This window comes from Diospyros lotus, chromosome 2 (assembly GCF_014633365.1).
Source record: "Diospyros lotus cultivar Yz01 chromosome 2, ASM1463336v1, whole genome shotgun sequence".
Taxonomy (NCBI): Eukaryota; Viridiplantae; Streptophyta; class Magnoliopsida; order Ericales; family Ebenaceae; genus Diospyros; species Diospyros lotus.
The window spans coordinates 36544330-36571452 of record NC_068339.1 but is presented as its reverse complement, the minus strand read 5'-3'; the positions used below and the strand labels follow the sequence as shown (position 1 = coordinate 36571452).

At 38.2% G+C, this 27123-nt stretch overlaps 1 protein-coding gene across 3 annotated transcripts; it reads left to right on the top strand.

The window, feature by feature from the left end:
- The first annotated feature begins 533 nt into the window (after positions 1-533).
- On the top strand, positions 534-27123 carry LOC127794589 (protein EXECUTER 2, chloroplastic). Of its 3 annotated transcripts, XM_052325823.1 has the most exons (11): positions 539-1085; positions 6389-6505; positions 6575-6640; positions 21180-21286; positions 21376-21457; positions 22739-23440; positions 24862-24988; positions 25135-25304; positions 25517-25591; positions 26454-26546; positions 26646-27123. In XM_052325823.1, the coding sequence occupies exons 1-11, from the start codon at positions 726-728 to the stop codon at positions 26745-26747; spliced, it is 2001 nt and encodes a 666-aa protein (XP_052181783.1). In that variant the 5' UTR covers positions 539-725; the 3' UTR covers positions 26748-27123. The 3 variants fall into 3 exon arrangements, with proteins under 3 accessions (XP_052181786.1, XP_052181784.1, XP_052181783.1); XM_052325824.1 differs by lacking the exon at positions 6389-6505 and having other exon boundaries at positions 538-1085; XM_052325826.1 differs by lacking the exons at positions 24862-24988; positions 25135-25304 and having other exon boundaries at positions 534-1085.

Below are 27123 nucleotides of genomic sequence, written 5' to 3'. Positions count from 1 at the left end.
AAAAGTTATTTGGGTTCAACCTAAATCTAGCTTATCTATAATAGTTTGAAGTCTTGATTATTCTTTTTTTTCTCCTCTCATGCTTTCTTTTCTCTCTCTTAATGAGTAATTGTCCACCAATTAAGAGGATTTCAATTGATGATTATTTTTTATTTATTTATTTAAATTTAATTTATAAATAATTTGATTTACTTTATTTGATGCAAAATAATATTATTTTGACTTCTAATAAACGGTCTCACTTCTTAAAATTGAAGAAAATGGATGTGTGGATAATGAATTAAAAGCACACAAAAAAATTAAAATTAATTTTAAAATATAAAAAATGTCTTCACAAATGAGTCAAAACACATAAGTCGTTTATGTAATTTATGCAAAATAAAATTGGCCCAATCCACTATTTTGCTCTCACCAAATCAACGTACAATAAGAACAAGCTGAGGTACAACTTTTGAGAATAACAGCCAGAGACATTTCTATTTTATTCAGCCCAGACCACCTTAGGAAGTCCCGTGAACAAAACAACAAAAATGTCAAGAGACAGTTTCACCACACCACCGCTGGATAGACGCATAGACCCTATCCGTCCATATATAAACACCAAGAACAGCTTCACCATCGCCTGATAAAGACCCTATCCGTATATAAAAATCCATTCAATCCATGGAAATTCCTCGCAATAATCCAAGTGCCGGAGCTGCTTGAATCCACAGAGAGACCTAGAGATGGCGGTGGCCAATGTTTGGGGCACTGTGAATTCAATTTCGTTGCCCCAATTGAGACCACTCTCCTCGTCGTCATCTTCTTCTTCTTCTGCTCCATATTCTTATTGCTCTCATTGCTATTTGAAGAAATCAGCAAACGCGACGCTGGTGTTGAGTCGTGATCGGGCTTCCCCCATAAGAAAGCAGCTTCTCAAGAGCCGCGAAAGTCCAAGGGTTTCTTGCCGTTGTAGCGCTGCTAACAGCTACGAGAATAGCGGCGGCGACAATTCTTCTTCTTCTTCTTCTGAGTGGGATTGGAATCGCTGGACCCGCCATTTCTCCCAAATCGAACAGTCCGAGAGCTTCGCCTCTGTTCTCAAGGTTAACCCATATTCTCTCTTTCCCCATATGTGCGTCAATTGAAATGGATAGATGTTTTTGTGTCAAGATGTGTGTGTATTTTTTTGCCATTAATATACTCTTCCTGAAGATCGTTTCTGATACTATTTAACTAATTTATTAATTTCTCTCAAAAATTTATCTCTAACTATGATTTCTTTTGGTTATTTTAGGACTTTATCAGCTCATTTTCTCTTTGTACTTATTCATGGTTATCAGTCGTTGCTTAACATAGTGTCCCCTAACTGACTGTAGTGTGAATTCATGTTTGATGGTTCTTTGTGATGAATGTTACGTCTGGCAGTAATCTCTATTTTTCATGTAATTATATGTTTGAGAAATGGAATTTTGGAAATGTCTTCATGCTCTTTGATTTTGGCTTATATGTTTCTGTTTAATGGTTTAAGCTGAGAAATCTCCGCTTAGAAGAAAAGGGATTAATTCTCTGTACTATTATATTACTTCCAAGTTCCAAGTTCCATGCTTTCGTGGTGGCCCTAGGGTTCTAGTGAATTAGAAAGCTGAAGGCCCTCTCTTCTTGCATATAACACTTTCCTCCATCAATTGCGAGTTCATAATCATATTAAGTGGATATATAAAGATATAGATAACTAGTTTCTAAAATAAGTTATCCACACCTCATTTTCTAAAATAATTAGCAAATAAATGATTATCCAGCATACAAGTGCATGCAATTGTCACGACCCTAGGGTTTAGCTAGGGTCTAGGAAGGAAATGAGAGGAATTTGGAAGAGGAGCGGAGAAGAAATTGGAGGGAGATATATTGCAGAAATCAGAGAAATGAGGGAGAGCAAGGAAAGAATCATAGAGAGAAAATAGGGAGGGAAAACATGAATTCATTCTATTCTTTCAGCATACCTTTCTCTACATACTATGGCCTATTTATAGGTTGTTCAACTAGAAGTAGAGTCTAGGAACAGCACCATGTGCACTACAACAGAACTAATAGCATTTCCTAACTAACAATGTAACCAATTACAGCTTTAATCCTAAAATAACCCAAGGGTCGTGACAATTCCCCCTCCTTGAAAGGTTTCTTGTCCCCAAGAACTTATTACAACCTAGCCGGTGTTACTTCATCTAATGCCTCTCTTTACCAATTGGTTCCTTCTTCGTTTTTTCTTGTTCTTCTCTAGTATTTCTCTTTGTTGTTGCTTTCTCTTTTCCTCTTTCTCAACAATAACAGTATTATGACCTGCTGCAACACCAATCTTAGCCATTGACTTCTTCCTTGTTGCCATTAAAAATGGTTTTGAATGAGCTGTCAGTCCTGCAACCCTATCTTTTCCAATCATGGAGATAATTGCAAACCTCTCTGTGTGCAAAAATCTGTACAATACTTCCAATTCTTCTGGTTGCAATGTCACCTTTGTCTTGTCTTGCGTGCCCATGCCAATGACATTTGTATGAGATGTTCCAAGCAAGTTGCCCGGTACAATCCTCTCTTCTTCCTCCAGATCACCCCAACGTTTGGTCTTATTAACTGATTTTTCCTCATAGTTGGGCTGGTCTTGTCACAGAACCCTAGAAACATCACTATCGAGCAAACTACCATATTCATCAGCAAGAGGTTTGCCCCAACCTCCTACTTGCTGATTGCTGAAGTATACCTTAGGCACACTTTCAGCAAATATTTCCTCCTGTAGAACCTCAGCTGAATGTACATCATCTTCCTTTTCCACTGCTACTTTATCAGCTTCTTGCACTACCTGATTAGCAGTCTTAGAAGCTCCATTAATAACATAGGTTTTGGTCCTTTCTCCAAACTGGTTACACAAGTCAATTTCAAACTGTGGCTAGCTCCATTCTACCCTTCCCCAACTCCAATTCTGAAACCAAACGCTTGGAATTCCACTCAAATTAGTTGCAGTCATTTTTACCTTCTCATTTTCAGCTACTTGGTGTTGGCAGAACACCCGTTCACATTGCTGGATCCACCATTTTGGCCTATCCCTGTCAAACACCGGAATAGCCAATGGAGCAAGAGTGGGCAAATCGGCACTTGGAACTGAAGTCGACAAAGTCCGATTAGCAGTCTGAAATTTATGTGAACACATGATCAAAAAATCGTCCAGCTGCCTACGAAGGTCCTTAACTTCCTTTGTTGCAGCAATTAGTCCTTCGGCCATCTCCTCAATTCAATTCTTTGAAACTGCACCTTGTAACAGCCTTTAAGGATCAGCCTCTAAGGATCCCTTCAGTAACTCCTCCTTGTATTAAAATTCAGTAATCCTTAATTCCCGATGCAGGAGCAGCCTCCAAAGTCCAGCTGTTGCTGAACAGCCTCCAATAATCGCCTGATCCGAAATGCAGCTGTGACAATCACTCGGCTCCCTGAGTCTCCTTCAAAATCAGATAGGAATCGCTGTAGATCAGCAATCGCCCGCCTCTGTAATAACTTCCAAAGACCACAAGCTGCTTCGGGAAAATATCAATTCCCTTCTTACCACTTCTGACCGCAGCTTCCTACTTTCCTCAACCTCAATTCAGCTATGGTTGATCTCCAGGTTGCCCAATCGTATTTGCCTAACCGTTTGGTGTTAGGACAAATCAATGCGGCAGCCACCGCATGGTTAGGACAAATCAATGTGGCAGCCACAACATGCACCTAAAGCTGGATTTCTCTTTCTGGATCCCGCGCTACTTGGCCTTGCTGCCTTCTGATCACAAACAGCAACACAACATGCGTATTGGTCTGTTACTTAACCATACAGAATCAAATCACCTTCAGATCAAGTGAGCGGCCGAAAGTTGATCGCAATAGCCAATAGTGACTTCCCCTCCAGCTGGAATCGGTGTCTTTGTCTCTCAATTCAGTTAATCCGACCGATCTCAAGCAATAAATTGGAGCAGCTCACTAAGCGATGACTCCCGACTGACAAAGAGGCTTCCGAATCGATTGCTAGCTTCCTTCGGTCAATCAGATTCAATAATCGCCCCAACCCATGCCCAATCACCGTCCAATTTGCTCTAGAATTTCCCAGAGTTTGCTGCTTCTTGAATCTCCTTTCGTAACTTGTTCGATTCTACACCCAATCACCGACCAAGCTCTGTAACCACCGAAATTCCTTGTCTCTGCCTTGGCTCAAATCGCAGAACTCCACTTCCAGATTACAGCTAAGATCAAGGTCGGTTGCGTTAGATTCCTCTCTGAGGAACGTCGCCTCCAATTTCCAGTCAGATTAGATTACGGAACCAGCTCTGCCTACGCAATTCAAATCGAAGTTCGCGGCCGAATGTCCTCCTTTTGCTTCGCCTCCCAAGATTGACCAATTGTTGCTTGCTCGCCTGGTTACAATCGGCCCTTGGTTCCTTCGGAATCGGATCAGAAATGTTGGCCGATGTGATCCGTTGAAGCTCTTCGAGAGTTCGACTGTATCACTGGAAATTCATGGCTAAGGATTGATCGGCCTTCTTCGCCTTCAGTTCCGAGCCCACACTCACCTCCTCGTGCGTTGGAATTGCCTAGCCAAGTCGCCTTCAAATCCCGAACTAGAATTACAGCCAATAGTCAATCGGAATTCACCAACAGATCTCGGATCAATCCTTGTTTCCTTCCTACTTAGATTTGAAATGCAGACAAAATCGCTGCTCGAACTCGCCTGAACTATCTGTTTCCATAATCGCCCAAGCCTGCATCCACTTCCAACCACACCACCCTGAACTACCTTCAGATTCTCTCGGAGTCACTGTTGGAACTCACCTAGCTGCTTTGCTTCGTCTCCAATTCCGAGCCGAAATTGCTTTGCTCGGCCTCGCCACTTGCAACTGATCTATAATCGACCGCTTTCTTTACTCACTGTAATCTCAATCGAAATCATTGGGGTTCCGCGCCTTCAAATCCACCAAAAGTTACTCGAAGGACTCGCCTGGTCTGCTTCCACGCCTTGTCTCTTCCAGTCACGTTCCTTGTTGTCAAGAGTCCTTCCAGTATGCTTTCAATTTCCGTATCGTCCGAACAGCAACGTTCGCTTCAATTTCCGAATCATTGGAACAACAACGTTCAATTTCGAATCATCACTGGACTCGAAGTGATTCATCGATCGCCTTCCGCCATTCCGAACACCTTCTGGCGCGTTTCAATTAAACAGATCAACACGCGGCCTGACGTCGGAATCACAGCCGAGGACGACCGGCTCTGATACCAAATGTCACGACCCTAGGGTTTAGCTAGGGTCTTGGAAGGAAATGAGAGGAATTTGGAAGAGGAACAGAGAAGAAATTGGAGGGAGATATATTGCAGAAATCAGAGAAATGAGGGAGAGCAAGAAAAGAATCATAGAGAGAAAATAGGGGGGGAAAACATGAATTCATTCTATTCTTTCAGCATACCTTTCTCTACATACTATGGCCTATTTATAGGCTGTTCAACTAGAAGTAGAGTCTAGGAACAACACCATGTGCACTACAACAGAACTAATAGCATTTCCTAACCAACAATGTAACCAATTACAGCTTTAACCCTAAAATAACCCAAGGGTCGTGACAGCAATGAGCTAGATATAACTGAAAATTTCATAATTGCCAATAAGGTGGAGTAGATCTTGAAATCATGATTCCAGCAATATATGGAAAACTAAATTCCAAGTTTAAGAGAGATTCTTAGCAACAATAGACTTATAATCCAATCCAAAATGAAGTCCTAAGCCTTGGTTCTATAGAAAATATACAAATTCTAGGGAAAGAGAACAAATTTAGTAGTTGTGTAGAGACTGATTGTGGTGGCTGGCCAGTGGTTCATCCAACAAGCAAGAGGTTGCTAGAGGTTGACATTGGCCCTCTCTCTTTCTCTACTACCCGGCTTAGGTAATGCTCACCGTCTCTCAGGTCTCACCCTCCCAAGCCATATCCTCACAAGGTCCCCCAGTCTCTTGTTAAGACCTGGGGTGAGCTGTTTCTTGGGTGACTCATGGCTTGAGTGGAGGTCTGCTGGTCAAGCTGGGGAATTTAGCTCAAGGTGTGCTGAGACTTGTCTGTTCTGAGTGTCACACCTTGAGGGGCAATACTGACACTGACTTGATATTACCACATGTCACCTCATGAGGCTCACATGTGGGCTAAGTGAAGTTTTTGTAAGTGACAAGGAGAGATCACCACATGTTACACCAAGAGGGTGTACCTACACTTACCAATTTGTGTGAGCAAGTAATGCAACTGTAGTTTATATATCTGCTATGTCCCTCTCCAAGAGTTGCAGATGGTATCCTGAAAAGACGAGAAAGATTAAGTCTGTTGAATGTTATTGATTGGTTTATGCTCTACAGTTTCAACTGGAAGATGCAATTGAAAGGGAAGATTTCCAAGAAGCTGCAAAACTGAAAACAGCTGTTGTGGAAGCAACAGCAAAAGACAGTGTTGCTGAAATAATGTCTCAGTTAAAGGTTGGGCAAATTGTTATCCTTGTGCAAAAAATTTGGCTCTTGATCTGATCTTCCTGTTTCCTTTTGCAGAATGCTATAGAAGATGAGCGCTATCATGATGCTTCACAATTGTGCAGGCATACAGGAAGTGGCCTGGTAGGTCTTTAACTTCAATAGTTTGTCTTCACAATTGTTTGTGACCCTTTTATTATTAACTCTTCTACTTATATGTTTTTGTATATATTCTTATGCTTTTCCCCTTCTCATTTTTATTTTACTTTGTCAAATTGATTTGTAAAGTAATTTGGTGAAAGGTGAAATAGCATAGACTTGCAGTTGCTTTTATTATTATTATTGTGCAAGAAATATCTAATTGCACCTTCTTCAGCCAACAAAGGGTGATTTTTTTTTTTTTTTTGGTTTATTCTATTCATTTTAGATATTTTTAATATGAATTCCAAGTCTAGAAGATATCACTGGACGTCATTTAAACGCTTTCTAAGTGTTGTGTCTGTATGCCTATATTTTTTATTTTAATCCGCAACTTTCTTGTATGAGCAAGGATTCAGCATTCAATTCATTTTCTATCCTCCAAGGGCCAACATGTGGTGAACAGACAGGTTCAGTTCATTTTGAGTCCTCTATATACTTTCTTAAATGAAACAAGACTAATAAGTACATTTCGTTAGAAAGTGACAGGTATAATATGGAGAAGGGAGGCCAAAATTATCTTGAGTAGAGATAACAAAGAAAGATATGCTAGGTTATGGTTTAACTGAAATTGTGGCCCTTGATCGCCAAATCCAAGGTTGAGAAAAAGCTTAACTGAGCCCATTTCAGTTTTTGTATTATCTTTGCTAGGTATAGAATACTCTAGCAGATTGAAATCTTTTTAACTTCACAAGTATAGAAAATCATATCCTAAGGCTAGTAACCTATAGAAACATGAGTATAATCTTTCTTTTCGATGTTTAGTTTAATTCTGATAGTTTAAGATCATGTTTTTGTAAATTTGACTAATCCTTTTTCTATCTGGTAGTTAGTTTGCCTAACCTTGTAAGGTAATGCTCCTCTTATTTTTCTTTACATGAATATTTAAGCTTCTATATTCAGGGTCCATTCACACCCGTGTGATAGCCTTCATTCACCTCCAAGTCCCTAGTCAATGATCAGCAACCTTTCCCCTCCCTTTTGGCAGTTGAATATGCACCATTGTACTTAGAATAATTGTTGCTTGAAGAATTTAAACATCTAAACATAAATTCTATAACCTACAGCATTGGGTGACAAAGAAAAATTCACTCTTTTCTATCTAGAAACTCTAGCAGGCTTCTTTTAAATTTTAGATTTGTGATGCTAAATTTCCATAGTCAAAATCCCCCAAAAATTTGCTTGTAGCCATAGCCCAGCAATACTCCAAAGTTGGCCAAGTCTGTCCTACATTAAAGCAATATAATTTTCAGGCCCATTTGGTAGACCTTCCAATTTCAGTTTTAGTTATGATTTTCACTAGTTTGACAATAAAAATAGAAAATGGTGTTTGGTTGCTCATTTTCGTTTTCAAAGATTTTGAAAATTTTTTTGAACTTTCCAAAATTTTGACTATAATAAAAAGGTGTTTTTTGTTTTTTTGGCTGAATAAACCATAAAAAGGGGCTTTCACAATTTCAAGTTTGATATTAATTATATATATAGGTCTTACATAAGATAAAACCATAAATAAAAATGAATGGAATGTTAGAATTCATGTAATTGATCCACATAATGGGATGAAGGCTTGCTATGTTGTTCTTGTTGTTGTCGTCGTTGCTTTCACAATTTCATTTTGTTTTTATCTACCTCCCCCACCACTCATAGTTGTTAGCAGCTGATCTGGAATGATTCAATCATTGATTGGTGATTGATTAATTGATGATTGATTGATTGATGATTCAATCATTGATTGGTGATTGATTAATTGATGATTGATTGGTGATTGATTGATTGATGATTCAATCATTGATTGGTGATTGATTAATTGATGATTGATTGATGATTTAATCATTGATTGGTGATTGATTAATTGATGATTGATTGATGATTCAATCATTGATTGGTGATTGATTAATTGATGATTGATTGGTGATTGATTATATATGTTTCCTAGATTGATTGACTGTATATATTATTTCCTAAAAGAAAAATTGTATCCTCTAGATTATATTATGTTTCCTATCTTGCTTGTATCCTAAATTGTATAGATTCTAGGATTCTTTCCTAAAGTTAATTGTTTCCTATTTTTTGTAAAGAAGCTTGTATAAATCAAGCTTTTCTAGTGAATGAAAGTGTGTGACAGTAAGGTTATTTTTTTTTCCAAAACTTAACATGGTATCAGAGCCCTAGGGATTGTTTTTGTTCTACAATTCTCTGGGATCTACAAAGCCTATCCTTACCAGTCTTCCCATCTTTCGTTTTTCATTTGAATATTGGCCAAGAGATGTCTTCCGTCCAAGAACCTACATCAGATACAGCCAATTCCTGCCATACCTCAGAAGTTCCAATTGTTGGAACTCAAAATGGGACCTTGGGAGGAGAATTGCAGTCTCTCCAGGCAGCCTATTGTTTGAACGGGAAAAACTACCTAAAGTGGTCACAGTTGATCCGGACCTTTCTTAAAGGGAAGGGGAAGCTTAGCCACTTGTTAGGAACGGGCCCAAAAGAAGGTGATCCAGCATTCGCAGCATGGGACGAGGAAGATTCCTTGGTAATGTCCTGGCTTTGGAATTCCATGGTTCCAGAGATTAGTGACACTGTCATGTTTTTGACCACAGCCAAGGATATTTGGGAGGCCATAAACTTGACCTATTCCAAGGTGAAAAATGCAGCCCAAATCTATGAAATACGGGGAAGGGTGGTAGCAACCAAACAAGGCTCGAAGCACTGTTGTTAGAATCGTGCGATTCGCATCGCGAATCGCACGATTCGGCTCGATTCCAAGAGAAATCGAGTCGAATCTATAGGTAGAATCGAAAATTGTTTAGAATCGACCATGAATCAAAAGAATCGGCAAAGAATCGGTAGAATCGGACGAATCGAGTGAATCGAACGAATCACAAAACTGAAATAGAAATGAGGTGAAACGGCAGTACCTGAAACGTTAGGAGCTGGAAGCTGGAAAGTTGAAACAGAGAAGCAAAAACGCTGCATATGAGCATGAGATGAAACGACAGAAGCAAAGGCGAGACTCGAGAGCTGTGACCGCAAGACTTCAAGTTCTGTTCAAGGTGCGTTGCTTTCTTCTTCTTCAGTTCTTCTTCTTCAGTTCTTCTTTTGCTTTGCTTTATGCGAGACGCCGAGACCATACGAATCCTAAGAAGAAGATTGCGTTTGCTTAAAACCAGTGCTTCTATTCTATGCCTATTCCTAGAGAAAATCCAGCTTGGGAGTCTTGACGAGTGTTGAAACCAGTGCTTCTGTTCTAGCCACTTCTCTCGTCAAATCATTTTTCATCCTTGAAAATGATATTATAATTTTTCATGTGCTCACGTGCCAACAAAGACATCAGAGATGTGGGCAGCTGGGCACATGAGCCTCAACCACTCATACTTATTTCTGAGCACCAACTGTTTTTATTGACTTTGAGGTTTTCTTGTTTTGTTTTTTTTTTTATTTTTTTTGTTGCTGTTGCACTACAATGCTGACTGCTGTGTCTTTTGCAGCTGTTTTTGTTGACTTTGGGGGTTAAGAGAACCTATTTTGTAATTGTTAACTTAACTTGTTATTGTTTTATTTTTTTTATATATATTTTCCTACTATTAGCCTATTGCACTGCAGTGTCGACTGTTGTGCTGTGTCTTTTTTTCTGTTTCTGATTTTTTCTAATATGTTTTATTGTCTGGTCAAATTTGTTCTACTTTTTTTATTTTCTTTTATGATATTTTTATTGTTTTTTATTTCAAAAATTTGACTTTATATTTTTTTTCAATGCTAGAAGAATATTGCTTTCTTTCTTGTTGAATATGGCGTCAAGATCAAAAAAGGGATCTACAACAAAGAATAATGATCCTACCTGGGAATATTGCACTCGGATTGATGGAAATAGAATGAACTTAAAGTGCAATTATTGTGGACTTGAAAGATGGGGAGGGATAAATCGAATGAAATACCATTTTGCGGGTGATCATGATAATGTGGCTCCGTGTATACAATGTCCAGATAATGTGAGGGAACTTTGTATTCAGATATTAGGAGAATTGGAAAGACAAAAGGTGAATGAAAAAGAATATTTCCAAGAAGAAGAGACAGAAGTTCAAATGATAGGAGGAAAAAGAAAAACTAGTATGGATGTCTTTGTCACTAAAGGGAAAGAAAAACAACAAACTTTAAATGCAATGGTTAAGAAAAGGGAGCCCGTTGTTCATAGCATTTGTAGATTTTTGTATGGACATGCATTGCCTTTTGTTTTGGTAAAAAGTCCTCTTTTTGCTTCAATGTTGGAAGCGGTTGGTGAATATGGTAAGGGTTTAAAACTTCCTAGTTATCATGAGGCTAGGGTTACATTTTTGAAGAAGGAAGTTGACAATGTAAACTCAATGCTGGAGAAGTATAAAAAGGAGTGGAAAATGACTGGTTGCACTTTGATGTAGGATGGGTGGACGGATAGGAAAAGTAGATCTCTTACAAACTTTTTGGTGAATAGTCCAAGTGGAACAGTTTTTCTTAAATCTATTGACACTTCAGATGTTATAAAAGATGCACAAAAGTTATTTGAGTTGCTTGATTTATTGGTGGAGGAAATTGGGGAGGAAAATGTTGTTCTAGTGGTGACTAATAGTGCTTCAGCCTATGTAGCTGCGGGTGACTTGTTGATGGAGAAAAGAAAAAAATTATTTTGGTCTCCTTGTGCAGCACATTGCATTGATTTGATTTTACATGATATAGGTGGGTTACCTATTTTCACAGATACAATAAAGAAGGCTAAAGAAGTTTGTGTATACATTTATAGACATGCTTGGGTCCTTAGCATGTTTAGGAAGTTCTCTAAGAAGAGAGAGTTGAAGAGGCCAGGAGTTATAAGGTTTGCTACATCATTTCTTACGTTGAGGAGCTTTGAGGAAAATAAGATTCCTCTTAGGGCTATGTTTGCATCAGAAGAGTGGGCTAAAAGTCATTATGCTTCTAAGGTGGATGCAATTAAAGTGGGAGCAATTTTGTTATCCGATGACAAGTTTTGGAAATCGATCAAGTATTGCTTAAAGTGTGTAAGTCCACTTGTTAAAGTTTTAAGACTTGTTGATGGGGATGTGAAACCAGCAATGGGATACATATATGAAGCAATGGATAGGGTAAAGGAGAAAATTGCACAAAATTTCAACCATCAAAAGATAAAGTATGAGCGCATTTGGAACATTATTGATACAAGATGGGATTTGCAACTTCATAGGCCACTCCATGCAGCGGGATATTTTCTTAATCCCAAGTGAGTTTCTAAAATCATATTTCCTATAACTAACAAATTTTTGTATTGTATATGCTTTGTTGTTTCTTACTTGTATTGCATTTTTTTTAAGGTTTCAATATGATGAGTCTTTTAATGCAGATATAGAAGTTAAAGTTGGTTTATACAAGACAATAGCAAAGATCTATCCGGATATTGAAACAAGACTAAAAATTGATAAAAATTGATGAGCAATTAGAAAAGTTTAAAAAAGGTGAAGGATTGTTTGGCATGAGTATGGCTACTTTAATAAGAGACAAGAAGCAACCAGGTATTATTTTGATTTAATGTTTTAATTTTCAAATTTCAATTGTTAGCTCCTTTATTTTTCTATCTTAGCTTTATGGTGGGAAAGCTATGGGGAAGAATGTAAAGAGTTACAAAACCTAGCCATACGAGTCTTGAGTCTCACATGTAGTGCTACAGGATGCGAAAGAAATTGGAGCACATTTGAGCATGTCCATTCAAAAAAGAGAAATCGTTTGGAACAACAAAGATTAAATGCTCTTGTCTTTGTGAAATATAACATTTAACTTGAATTAAGGCAAGCTAAGAGAGAGAAAAGAGGTGAAAATTATGATCCTATTTATTTAAGTGATATGGAGTCCGATGATGAATGGATCACCGAACAAGAAGATCCTTGTTTACCCCAAGATAATTCATGGATGGATGCTAATGAATGTTTTGAAGATGATGGAGGTATTCAACCAAGTAATAATAGAAGAGGTATATATCTATACTTTATAGTTTTCTACATTCTAAAACTAAGTTAATGTGTTTGTTTAAGTTTGGGTTGAATTCTATTATGCTATAGCTTATATTGTATAATATAGGGCCAAGGAACTTGAAGCTAGACAGAAAAAGAAAAGGAAAAGTTGTTGAAGACAATGTGGAAGAAGAATTGGATTTAGAAATGATTGATGGTGAGGAAGATGTAGAGGATGGAGAGCAAATGGATTTGGCTACGTTTGAAGATGATGATGCTCTTCAACTTGAAGATGAAGATGATTGATAACTTGTGAAAATTATGGACAATGGCATTTATTGGTAGCCTAATGGCTAATAGTTGTTTTTTTCTAGTTTGTTATTTTGAAAGTGGTTTGATTTGATACAATTTGAATTTAAAGGCAACATGAATATATTTTTGGTATAATTTTAATATATTTTATTTATTTTCTATGGATATATATTATTTATATTTGAAATTAAAAATGTGTACTGAATCTTACGATTCGATTCGATTCGATTCTCGATTCACGATTTGTAAAATAAGGATTTCGATTCTCGATTCGAATCTCGATTCAACAACTATGGCTCGAAGACCATCATGGAGTATGCAAATATGTTGCAAACTCTATGGCAAGAGCTAGATCACTACCAATGTTTGAAAATGAAATGTAGTGAGGATGCTGCACTCCATGAGAGATTTGTTGAAAAGGAGCGGATATATGACTTCTTGGCCGGTCTTAACAGTGAATTTGATGCGGTCAGAGTGCAGATTCTTGGCAAAGAGGATTTACCTTCCTTGAATGAGGTAATCTCCTTAATAAGGGCAGAAGAAGGGAGAAAGAGTGTAATGCTAGAAGCTATCTCCGGTGAGAGTTCTGCCCTAGTATCTTTAAAAACTCATAATCAAAACAAAGGCCCTAGGGATGAAAAGAAACCAGTGGGTAGGGATTCTTTATGGTGTACTTTTTGTAAGAAACCTAGGCACACCATAGAGAAGTGCTGGAAGCTCCATGGAAAGCCATCTAGAGGGGGACCAACAAAGAGTCAAGTGCATATAGCAGCAGCCAACAGTTAGCAACTGGAATTGAGAGGATTGGAGCATGGGGGACAGTCTCTTGAACTCAACAAGGCAGAAATTGAAAGACTAAAAAATTTTTTGGGATCTCTAGACAAAAAAGCAGAAAAAGGTAGCTCTCTTGCTCTCACAGGTATTACTTCCTACACTTTTGTCATGAACCTTGGGGATGAGAGGAAGATCGAGAATGATAAGAGAAGAACTTGGGGGAGAAATCAGTTGGAAGGGAGAGAACATCAAGAGGTAAGGGAGGAGATCACCGAGAAAGAGAGAAAGAGAGAAAAATATTAGAGAGAAATGGAGTTTTCATTTCATTTTCATCATACCTCTTCCTATAGCTAAGGCAATATATATATAGCCTCATTTAGCTACCAAACAAAGCTCTCCAACCACCTAAGCTACAAGACAAAAGGGAAAAGACAAAAAGAGAAAAATATCCTAACAAACTTTTGCAACCCTATTACAATAATACCCTTCTATTAATCCTTGGGTCATGACAATTTTCCCCTCATTGAAAGAGTTTTTGTCCCCAAGAACTTACAACAATTTAGCCATTGCTCCTCAACCAATACCAACTCTCTCTAGCTTGGTTGTTCTTTCTTTTATCATTCCCTTTCTAGGCCGCTTCTTCTTTGTCCTTGGATACTCTTTAGCCATAGATTGAGCATCCAATATGATGCCAAATCTAGTCAATATATCCTCATCTAGTGCTTTCATTGAATTTAGTTGCTTCTGGTCACAGGCAACAGCTGAAACTTGCAGTCCTTTAGCCTTCAATTGTTGTTGCTCCTCAACCTCAAAATTTACAGCAACATTGTGGCACATTTTAGGATCAGTTCTACACACTTTCACAACATTGGAAGATATTTCAGGTACAAGTAGGCCATCTTCATAGCAGTTCTGCTTCTAGTTCCACCTTTCCTTCATTTCTGATTCATGCTCCAACTCTTCCATAAAATGATCAATGCTCCTTGCTTCCTTGTTTGCTCTTTCTTTCAGCTTCTCCTCTTGCTGCTCCATTCCAAGGAATTCCTCCTTGTTAAAGCTTCCATGATAATCATCAAAATATTCTACCGGAAAGTTGTAATGATATTTCTTAATAAGTATCATCGCGAACTCTTGCAGCTTCTCGCGTATCATAAGGCCAAATTCCTTGCTCTCTTCATCAAACCCTCTGCTGGTTCCTTTGTCCCTTCGGCTAGTCTCATTCTCAAACTTCTTTTCCCAAATTTGATGCTTCTGGTCAACTGAAAATGCAGCATTCTTTGGCTGCCATTGAAGCTCCATTCCAGCTGAAAATGAAGCATTACTTTGCTGCAATTTAGGGCCCATCTGCTCCATGTATGCACTGCTACCAATGGCCTTATGATCAAGTCGTCCCCCTGAAAATGCAGCACCCTTCTGCTGCGACTGAGACTCCAATGTCCTCGTGCGTGCACTACTCCTCTTGGCTGAAATCTCACTGGTTGGAAAAGCAATAGGCCAAGAAAATGCAGCCCTTTCCATCATAATTCCTCACACTTCCCGCTTCTAAGTTAGCAATTGGCAGCTTGAATCCGATTGCTGTGTTGATTGACTAACTACGAATTTTACCAAATCTGTTTTTTTTTTTTTTTTCTTTCCACCAATTCGAACCGAGAGCTGTCGAGAAGTAACAGCCTATGAATAATCAGAAATTAACCGTCAAGGAGTGTTGGAACCTAACCTAGAGCCACCTCCCTATCAACGCAGCAGCCAACACAGCCCTCCTAGATCTGAATTTCAGCACCTTAGATCTGGGTTTCCTTCCTGGATCCCCATAATTTAGCGGCAGTTAGAGGAATCGGAAGCTGGACAATGGCCGAGATCCGTTGCTAAGGAGAAACAACCAAGATTGCCTAGGTTTGCTTGCCTCAATCACATACAACGACTTGGATCCAGCTACTAGGACAACTGTAATTTACACAAGCTGCTGGAATTGAAGGCTAAGGGTGGTAACGGAATTGGCCGAGGGTCACTTACCTGCGGCGCCTTCCAAGTTCGAGCTGAGGGTGCTCGCTTGCTTGGAGATTAACACCTCCCAGCGCCTAATCACCTTCTAGATGTCCAGAGTCGCTGGAACACCTCTTAAATCTGTTTCACCTTCCTTGTTCGTCTTCAAGATCCGATCGGAACTGTTTGGTCTTGCTTGCCCACAACACCAAGTTGCTTGCACCGCAACTCCGTTTGTGGACCTCGTTTAATGCCAAGAACACTACTGGCCTTTCTCGTCTCTCCGTGTTGGACCCAATTGCGATTGCTGCGGATTCAACAATCTTCTCCGATCGACTCCTCACCCAATCACCGACCACAATTGGAGGACCGTAACACTTTTTGAGTTCGCCTTGATCGACAAGCCCTTGGAATCCAACTGCAATGGCGATAGACTCCGATTGTACCACCGAAATGGTTCGACTCTGTCTCCTTGTCAATTCCGTGTTGTTTCCGGAATCGCCTCCTGCGACTTGTTCGTTTCCTCCACCTATTCCTGGTCAGCTTCAACACCTACCGTGGATTGGTGTCTGTCGTTGCTCTTTTTCAGATTCGAGTTGACACTCATCGGAATAGTTGGAGTTGCACCGGAAGAAGAAACTGATGGCTGATGTCGATATCCGTTGGACCTAAATCAGTAACAAAAATCGCCGAGGAATGGTGGCTCTGATACCAATTTGTCATAAACCTTGGGGATGAGCTAGGGTATGAGAGGAAGATCGAGAATGATAAGAGAAGAACTTGGGGGAGAAATCAGTTGGAAGGGAGAGAACAACAAGAGGTAAGGGAGGAGATCACCGAGAAAGAGAGAAAAATATTAGAGAGAAATGGAGTTTTCAATTCATTTTCATCATACCTCCATTTAGCTATCAAACAAAGCTCTCCAACCACCTAAGCTACAAGACAAAAGGGAAAAGACAAAAAGAGAAAAATATCCTAACAAACTTTTGCAACCCTATTACAATAATACCCTTCTATTATTCCTTGGGTCATGACAACTTTTTCCCTACATGCTTCAAAAACTTTACACCAACATTGTTGGATCCTAGACTCGGGTGCTTCAGACCACATGACATCCCATCCGCAATTGTTTACTTCCTATCATCCTTGTCCTAGCTCTAGAAAAATTACAATGGCAGATGGCTCACTCATTACTGTTGCTGGTCAAGGAGATATTCTTCTCAATGATCACTTAACCCTCAAGAATGTCCTTCATGTCCCCAAATTATTTGCTAATCTTATATCTGTTCAAAAACTTATTGAGGATACTAATTGCAGTGTATCTTTTTATTCCAATGTCTGTGAGATACAAGAACAGGGCAAGAAGAGGATGATTGGGCTTGCTAGGGCTAAAGAGGGGCTTTATTACCTCGAGGAATCAGTAGGGCCAGACAAGAAGGAGTCTCTTCCTCTTATGTCATGCCTAGCTCAATCCAACGAGGATGAGATGTGGTTACAACATTATAGAATGGGTCATCCCTCATTTCTTACTCTCAAATTAATGTTTCCTAATTTAGCTAAAGGTCTGGATTTTAGTCACTTTCATTGTGCTGATTGTGAACTTGCCAAACATAAAAGAGTTTCTTTCCCTCTTTCTAATAAAAGGATTGATTTCCCCTTCTCTTTAATCCATAGTGACATTTGGGGTCCATCAAGTGTTCCCAATATTTTTGGGACAAGATGGTTTGTCTTATTTGTTGATGATTGTACTAGAGTGGTGTGGTTATATTTGTTGAAAGCCAAGTCAGAAGTAAGCCATGTTTTCCCCAATTTTTACAAAATGGTTAAGACTCAGTTTGGGGTAAATGTAAAGCGGTTTAGATCTGATAATGCTAGAGATTTCTTCAATCACACTCTATTTGCTTTCTTTCAACAAAAAGGTATTATTCATGAGTCTTCTTGTCCTTACACCCCTCAACAAAATGGGGTGGCCGAGAGGAAAAATGGTCATCTTCTAGCTGTTATTCGAGCACTTTTTTTTCACCATAATGTCCCTCAACATTATTGGGGAGAAGCAGCCCTAACTGCCACCACTCTTATCAACAGATTGCCATCTAAAACCCTAGAATCTCAAAGTCCTATTCAACTATTGATGAGTCATTTTCCTGACTTCCATGTGACTAGTAATTGGCAGCCCAAGATATTCGGGTGCACGACCTATGTTCATATTCCAACAACCAATAGAGGGAAACTAGATCCTCGTGCCTTAAAATGTGTATTTATTGGATATTCATCTACACAAAAAGGCTATCGATGCTATCATCCTTCCTCAAAGAAATATTTTGTATCTGTTGATGTTACCTTTGCTGAAAATGAGTCGTACTTCAGATCATCAACTATTTTAGAACAAAATCAGACCTTGATTAATAGGGATCCCTCCTTTCTTCCTGACCCTAATCTGCTATCCTTGAACCCATCTCCTAAACAGAAAGACTCGAAAAACATGACACTTGAGAAAAATTCACCTTCTACTCCTCGGCCTATGCAGGTATACTCAAGGAGGAATAAAACTGAATCTAGTCCTATGCAAGCTCCTGCATCCTCTACAAGTCCTAGTCATACGGTCTCTACAAGCAGGAATAACAATGACAATCCTGCCATTTTAGAGTCATCACCAGGTATTCCTGTAACACATTCTCTTGATATGACTCATATGAGCTCTACAAAATCTGCTGAAGCTATTGTCCAACCAGATACCTATGACCTTGATTGGCCCATTGCTCTAAGAAAAGGGAAAAGAACTTGTACCAAACATCCATTACACCGATTTCTTTCCTTTTCTAAGTTGTCTCCTACCCTTAAAGCCTTTCTTACCAGCCTACATACCATCCCTATTCCAAAAAGTTTTTCTGAAGCTATAGGGAATAAGAATTGGAAGGATGCCATGGAAGCTGAGATGACAGCCTTGGAAAAAAATCAGACCTGGGAAGTGGTAAAATTGCCTAAAGGAAAACATCCAGTGGGTTGTAAATGGGTCTATACTGTGAAATATAGGTCTGATGGATCTCTAGATCGGTACAAAGCAAGATTGGTTGCCAAGGGATATACACAAGTGTATGGGGTAGACTATTTGGACACTTTTGCACCGGTGGCTAAACTAAATACAGTTAGAGTCCTCCTTTCGTTAGTTGCTAATCTAGGTTGACCATTGCATCAGTTTGACATGAAAAATGCATTTTTACATGGTAACCTAGAGGATGAGGTATATATGGAAATACCACCAGGTTATGAAATAGCCACACAAGGGCCGGTTGTATGCAAACTAAAAAAACCCTATATGGACTGAAACAGTCCCCACGGGCTTGGTTTGGGAGATTCACGAGTGTTATGCTTGGCATGGGGTATAGACAAAGCCAAGGAGACCATACTCTTTTTATTCAACATTCGGCCAAGGGGGAGTAACTGTGTTAATTGTGTATGTAGATGATATTGTTGTTACCGGCAATGACAAAGAAGGGATGACTCAATTAAAGGAGTGCTTGTTAAAGGAGTTTGAAATCAAAGATTTGGGGAGATTAAAATATTTCTTGGGAATAGAGGTGGCTCATTCTAAAGATGGCATATTCATATCTCAGCAAAAATATGTGGTAGACCTTTTAAAGGAGATCGGATTGCTAGGCTGCAAAGCAAGTGACACACCCATTGACCCAAATCATAAGTTGGGAGAAGCTCTAGAAGGAGATAAGGTTGACAAGGGAGTTTACCAAATGTTAGTTGGAAAGCTGATATATTTGGCCCATACTCGGCCAGATATAGCCTATGCTGTGGGGGTGATTAGTCAATTCATGCATAACCCAAGGGAAGTCCATCTTAAAGCTATGTATCGAATACTCCACTATCTAAAAGGAGCACTGGGAAGAGGCATTTTGTTCAAAAAGGGAGAAGCTATGACCCTTGAGGCCTACACAGATGCAAACTATGCAGGCTCTGTTGTAGGTAGAAGATCTACTTCCGGATATTGTACTATGTTGGGAGGCAATTTGGTAGCGTGGAGGAGCAAAAAATAAAATGTGGTGGCTAGGTCAAGTGCTGAGGCAGAATTTCGTTCCATGGCTCTAGGTATGTGTGAATTATTGTGGCTAAAAATTCTTCTAAATGATCTCAAGATTGAGTGGACTATGCCTATGAAGCTCTACTGTGACAACAAATTGGCAATTAATATCGCTCATAATCTTGTTCAACATGACAGGATAAAACACATTGAAATAGATAGGCACTTTATCAAGGAGAAATTGGATAGTGGGCTGATATGCACACCATACATCTCATCCCAAGATCAGTTAGCAGACATGCTAACTAAGGGCCTGCCTGCACCAGTATTTAACATGATGATAAGCAAGATTGGGATGCAAGATATACACGCTCAATCTTGAGGGGGAGTGTCAGCAGCTGATATGGAATGATTCAATCATTGATTGGTGATTGATTAATTGATGATTGATTGGTGATTGATTGATTGATGATTCAATCATTGATTGGTGATTGATTAATTGATGATTGATTGGTGATTGATTGATTGGTGATTGATTATATATGTTTCTTAGATTGATTGACTGTATATATTATTTCCTAAAAGAAAAATTGTATCCTCTAGATTACATTATGTTTCCTATCTTGCTTGTATCCTAAATTGTATAGATTATAGGATTCTTTCCTAAAGTTAGTTGTTTCCTATTTTTTGTAAAGAAGTTTGTATAAATCAAGCTTTTCTAGTGAATGAAAGTGTGTGACAGTAAGATTATTTTTTTTCCAAAACTTAACAATAGTCAATGCTGTTTATGGAAATGTTTGAAAATGACTGCAATGAAACCTCTCAGTCAACCGATTATCAGCAGTCTATGTCATTAGCATATCGATAGCAGTTCTTGGAACATGAAGTGATGTGTAGATTCATGCATGTGGGATTTTTTACTTGTAAATGCTGACATGTACCTGTGTTGGTTTTTACTTGTGTGGCCAAGCAAGCATTTAAATAATTTTCTGTTTGTTTCCTTGAAGTGAGTAGAAAAATGGATTCTGAAGCAATTAAAGAGGAGAAAATAAACATCAATTATTTATCTCTGTTACCAGTGAATCACTGGCAATGTGAATAGTAAATCAAGAAGAATTTTTAAGTTCTTTGTTTCTTAAGATCTTGTGGCCGGTGCTGTATTGCATCCCAACTTCCTATTTTTATTCTTTTTACGCATAAGAATCTTTTCTTAAGTGGATATATTTATGGGGCCGAAAAGAAATCTTTGATCAATTTTATTCCTTTATTGTTGTCTCTCTTTGTGATCAAATGATGATGTCATGTAAATGGAGAGTTTCTACAGTTTCTTTCTATCTGTTTTCATCATTGACCAGAAAAATTGTGCCATTATCAGGTGGCATTTCTTCTTATTATTTTTTTTTTCCTTATGCAGGTTGGTTGGTGGGTGGGCTTTTCAAAGGATTCTGATGATCCCTTTGGCAGGTTAATACGTATAACTCCTGGTGTGGGTAGATTTATTGGCAGGAGTTATAGTCCAAGGTATTGTTACAAAAAAAAAACCCTAGTACTAGCGGGTTTCATTAATTTCTGTTTCAGCTAGAAATACTAATGTTCATAGATTATTACAGACAGTTGGTCACTGCATCCCCTGGAACACCTCTATTTGAAATTTTTGTGGTCAAAGATGCTGATGAGACATACACTATGCAGGTGATCCACATTTTTTTTTTCCCTTGCCTTGAAAGAGAAAGTTGTGAAATTTAGCATATTCATTCTATACATAAGTTTACAAAAGGACAGACGCTATTGGTCCGTCCTAGTTATGTTCTATTTGACCTACACTCTACTGATGGTGACCTGGAGGTTTACTAGGGGTGTAGGTCATGACTAGTACTTTGATTGCAAATAAAACATTCTTGATTTGTATTTTGGATATTCTGTCTCAATGTTTTTTATCACAACCCAATTGTCACCATCTCTCCTTCACTTTCACTTTCTTACTCTCTTGCACTCCCTCTCTTTGCCCTCTCCCACATCAATTGCTTGGGTTTGATCTAAACCCCAACCATCACTAAAGTTCACCCACCAATGTGACAACCATGAGTGGTATTTTCTTTTCTTTTTTCTTATTTTACTGAAATGATAGAGAGAGGAGAGAGAAAATTGTTGGCCTTAAAATGGTCATTTACATTTTTTCCCAGAGAGGTCACCGTGTTTCTCAAAATTGGGCAGGGGAGGGGGGTTTCCCTTGAATTTCACCTATTCTCAGGGGGTGTCGGTGTAATTTACCCAAAGTTAATTAATGAAAATCTTGATGTGGGATGATAATGAAAATTATTTCTGTTTTCCCTCTAATCTTAACGTGGATTAGAAGCTACAGACCTTGATTTCCATCCTCTAGAGGTTCTTATTAATATTTTCCATGTGTATATTTTTATTATATATTTTTGTGTTATTAAAGGGTCATGTGGAGCAAATTATACATTATTCTGTTGATAATGATTTGAATAATTGCTTATGCCAAAGTTTATGGAATTGATGGTTTTATACCACCTAAGTCATGGGGTAAAGTGAACCACGGTTACAGCTAATGAGCCTGCCCATTTATCACCTTTGCAGCATGGACATCCCCCATCATCATCTCTTGGTTTCCATCTGTCAACCTCTAGCACCAGATAGCATTATACCTCTTATTTTATGTAGTATCATGTCCAAATTCTTATTTTCTGATTATAATGCAGAAGGGAAAAAAAAAATTTGCTTCTGGTAGTAAGACACCATATAGAGCTTCACTATGGTAATCCCTTTTTGTAAAGAAACTGTTCTTTTGTCCAGCAAAAGGTAAGAAATAAAAACAATTCTGCGTCATAATCTACTCTTATTTCTGTCCGTAATGTCTTAAAAATGGAAGTTTTTTCCCTTGGGTTTTTAAGGTTCTCTAAATAATTGTGCTCATTTGGAAAACTGCTGATATTGGGTCTTTAATGGCAGGTAGTGTTCTTGCAACAAGCCAAAGGAAGTTCACCAAGCACGACAAGTTTGTCATCCAATTCCAAATCCCCAGAAGGTCCTTCCAGTTCCGAGATTGATGATGCTTCTGTGGTTGACACTAATAGGAGTGAAACTAAAGCAGAGAAAAGTGAGGACAAAAGCATAAATGTAGAGGGAGCAACTGAGGAAGGGATATCAAGTGTAATAAATTATCTAAAAGAAAAAATTCCTGAATTGAAATTGAAAGTGATGAACATTAATGTCACAGAAGAAGTTATAGAGGACACTGATGCTGTGAATCAATTTAAGCAAGAAGACAATGAGAGTATGTCTGGTGAAGATTCTGGTGATGAAGCCAGCAATTTGGATGATAGTCAGCCCGACCAGGTTGCTCCAGGGGAGAGTGATGATGCAACAGAAGATGGAAAGAATTTAGATATGAAGGTTTTTATTGGAGGGATTTTACATAATAAAGAAGACACTTCCACTAAGGATGAGTATGTGCGTGTGCCAGCTGACATTAAAGATATGGAGAGAGATTCTTTTGTGCTTCGTATTCCCACGAGAAGTGAAGATTGTGAGAGTGAAGAAACTGTAGTTCCTAAGGTCAAAGTGGCAACTATAGCGGCTAAAGGTGTCTCTGAACTCATGCCACCTGATGTTGCCAAGGCATTTTTGGGTACTGATAAGGTATCTTCAAAGGTGAGAATCTGGGATTGGCACTGAATTAGATGTAGTTTAACTGAGCTGATTGAACTGTTCCATTTGGAATCTAATAATTACAGATGATCATCTGTAAATAAGTTAATTCAACCTCGTTTCATGTATTGAAAAGAACAGGTCTTAAACCACTTAATTTTATGTCAAATGGTTTATATTAGAAAATTTATGGATTTTCATAAAGAAAGTTTTGCATACCTTTGGGTGTGCATCAGATATATGGACTGCTTTTATGTCAGACACCCATTTTTGATATGGACTCTTGTTAGTGACTTTTGGATGCATGTCAAACAATTGTTTAAACATGTTCTACTGTGTTCTTAATTTTTTTTTTCATTATTAGACACTTAAGAGGATATATGCTCAACCATGAGATCTTGAGCGTGAACCCACATTTTAAATTAGTTATTTGAAAAAGAAAAAAAATAAAAACATTTAAAAAAATGTTACAGGTAAATTATAAAATAAGGACAATGCAGAACTATATTTATCAATTATCTCTCCTTTAAAATTTTTAATTTTAACAATTTTTAATTCCTAATCTTGTTATGATAAGAGCTTTCTAAAATATATACAATTCTATTTGTACTTATTTCTTGTTGTATTGAGTCGGAGTTATTTTCATAAATGTGGACATATAAGATATTTAATTAATTTATTGATGTGTTCCAGCTGTGTGGAATCCTATTTTTTCTGAAATACTTTGTCAGCATGTCTGTATCATGTTATGCCTGTCTTGTGTCTGTATTTTTACTTAGTTACATATTTACTTCCAAACATGTCTGATTATAATCCCTAGATGATTTAATTTCTCTTTTTGGCTGAGCCCCAGATGATTTAATTCCAATAGCATTCAGTTTCACATTGCTAGCACATCTGTGGGCCATAGATTCAGAAAAATGGAACTGAGAATGCAGACAGATTCAAGACTGAACTATTTGTCCATGTTATGTAATAATATTACTTTACCAATCTCTGGAATTTGATATAGCTGTAAAAGAAATGCCATTGAAGTGTAGAGGATCCATCTTTTTGTCTCCTTTTTTCTCTTTCTCTTTTCTGTTGGGAAGAGGAGAAACACTTCATTGAGGCCATTTCTTCTGCACTGGTTATATAGGATCTTATGTTCAACCAATCTTTTACCACGACCTGTTGCCCCATCTGGTTCGGCATAAATTACTTCTTGACCTTGTATGTAACCAAAATACTGGAATTTCATGTGGTACGGAAATTTTAAAAACTTTGTTAAGAGAACACTCATGAGTGATAACCATCAGAACTCTCAGAGTTGTGGATGATTTTAAACTTCAACCTTCTCCAATGTAAACCCAGTTGTATTCAAATAGCCACATTAGCAATCCTTTTAGCAACAGTAAATTGGTTGATTCCTATGATTGTCATAGGTTTCTAGAGACATGCGAGAAATCATCAAATTTGCTGTTAGTCAGGCTCAAAAGAGGGACAGATTATCTGAGTATACAACTTTTAGTCGAATTACATCTTCTGAGGGCAATGTAGATCCTTTTGAGGGTAAGTTTGCCTCTCTCTCTCACTCACTCTCATACACGCACACACCGAGACATGTGTGCATGTGTGCTCATAGGCACATGATCACATGCATACACAATGTACACAGCTTATCTTTATCATTGATATATATGCTGGTTGGAGTGTAGGGCTATATGTCGGTGCATTTGGCCCTTATGGCACTGAGGTAGTTCAGTTGAGACGTAAATATGGTAGCTGGAATAGAAAAGATGACACTGATGAATCTTCAGAAGTTGAGTTCTTTGAGTATGTTGAGGCAGTAAAGTTGACTGGAGATCTTAATGTCCCTGCCGGCCAGGTATATCTTATCCTCCAATTATGTTCCCCTGTGTATTATATACTTTCCCCTGTTTGGCATTGTGTGTAATGGGTATATCTTTACTTTTGAAAGGGTGATCATTCAACTTCCCCTTTCCCCTTATGTATTGCTTCACAAAAGAAAGAATAAAAAAGAAAAATCTGTCCAGCTAACAAATTGGATACTTACCAATGTAACTTCTGTTTCTTTAGGTTACTTTCCGTGCAAAAATTGGAAAAGGGAACCGCATCTCCAACCGAGGGTTGTATCCAGATGAATTAGGAGTGGTAAATACATTTCCATTTTGATACCTCTCTCACTCTTCAGTTTATGTTTTTGTGTGAGGGATGTGGGTATGAATCTCACTGGTAATTATACTGCCATTTTTTTTTTCCTGAAATCTGAACCTCTGTTTATTCCTAAGATGCCTAGTGTTGGAGTACTAGATTCTTGAATGCTTTAGAGAATTGCCAAACTTCTTTATAGAACTTCTTGTGTGTGTGTGCGCACGTGCGCGCGCGCGCGCGTGCTTAACATGTTCTGCTTCATGGAAATTTATAGTTTTCAAAAAGGATAATTACAATAACCTACCTAAGATTTTCCACAATTTTACTTTCACTAAAATTACTGTTGAGCCTACAGAGACCTATCAGGTCTAGATCTTCATGGAGGAAAATTCCAGAAAAATAGTCAACACGCTTGCCAGAGGTAGACAAAAGTCTTGGCAAAGTTGCCAGTCTCAAAAAAATTATTTGGGAAGTTTCAGGCATCAAAAAGTCAACTGAGGGATAGTTTTAATATAAAATAAATTTATAAGAGTTATGTTTTAAAAAAATTAGGTTTCAAGAGTATAAAATAGTCACGGCTGGCACATGTCTGATGTAAATTTTCCTGCAATGTCCTCCAGAAATTGTAGAGGTTCCTTCATTGTTTTGTCAAATTTTCTTGTAACCATTGTACTAACTAGTTTATCAAATTTGAAGCAAATGTTTCTTCCCTATTAAACCAAGTTCTCCTGAGGTTATTGTACATTTTTGGGGGGCTAATAATACAGATGGTTGGTAGCCTTATCCATTTGGCTAAGATGCTTCTATGGTTGGTTTGCTAATTTCAGACCTGCAATTGAATCTGAGAGCTTTTCTATTCCAGGTCGCAAGCTATAAGGGTCAAGGTAGGATAGCAGAATTTGGATTCAGAAATCCAAAGTGGGTTGATGGTGAGCTCCTTCAACTCAATGGCAAGGTAATTAGTTATGAAATCTTTAGAGCTCTTGAAATCTTCCTTTGATTTTGTCTTGAGGTTTTGAAGTTATTTACTATTTTCCAACCATCGTTCATGCAGGGCATCGGACCATATGTGAGAGGAGCTGATCTTGGTTTCCTCTATGTTGTACCTGAGCAGAGTTTTCTAGTGCTATTCAACCGCTTGAAGCTACCAGACTGAGTCACTTTGACCTAAATCTATTCAAATTGAATGCCTTGCATATAGTGGGACTCCGAGTAAGAGAAAATAGTTTTGTTTTCTTTCAGAATAGGAGATGGTTTGACCCTATAATGTACTAGTATCCATATTTCCCTTTCTATACTTTTAAGAAGTGATGTTTTCTTTAAAAGATTTTGAATAAAAAAGAGGCAGAAAAACAAAAATAAAAACCAAAGAGGGAGGATACCATCTTTCCTTGAGGTTGAAGGATTTATACTTGCTTGAAAGGGCAGTAGTACCTTCTTAAACTGCCCATTCTTTCAAGGAAAAAAACAATAGAAAATAGGAGAGGATGCAAGGGATAGATTCTTAATTTTTTAAGAGTTACTTTGATCAA

What these genes read in the sequence shown, in the direction of transcription:
- LOC127794589 (XM_052325823.1), top strand. Translation starts at nt 726, where the DNA reads ATGGCGGTGGCCAATGTTTGGGGCACTGTGAATTCAATTTCGTTGCCC. An exon ending in CTGATAAGGTATCTTCAAAG is followed by an intron (nt 23,441 to 24,861) that starts GTGAGAATCTGG and finishes TGATTGTCATAG; the next exon opens with GTTTCTAGAGACATGCGAGA. An exon ending in ATCCAGATGAATTAGGAGTG is followed by an intron (nt 25,592 to 26,453) that starts GTAAATACATTT and finishes TTTCTATTCCAG; the next exon opens with GTCGCAAGCTATAAGGGTCA.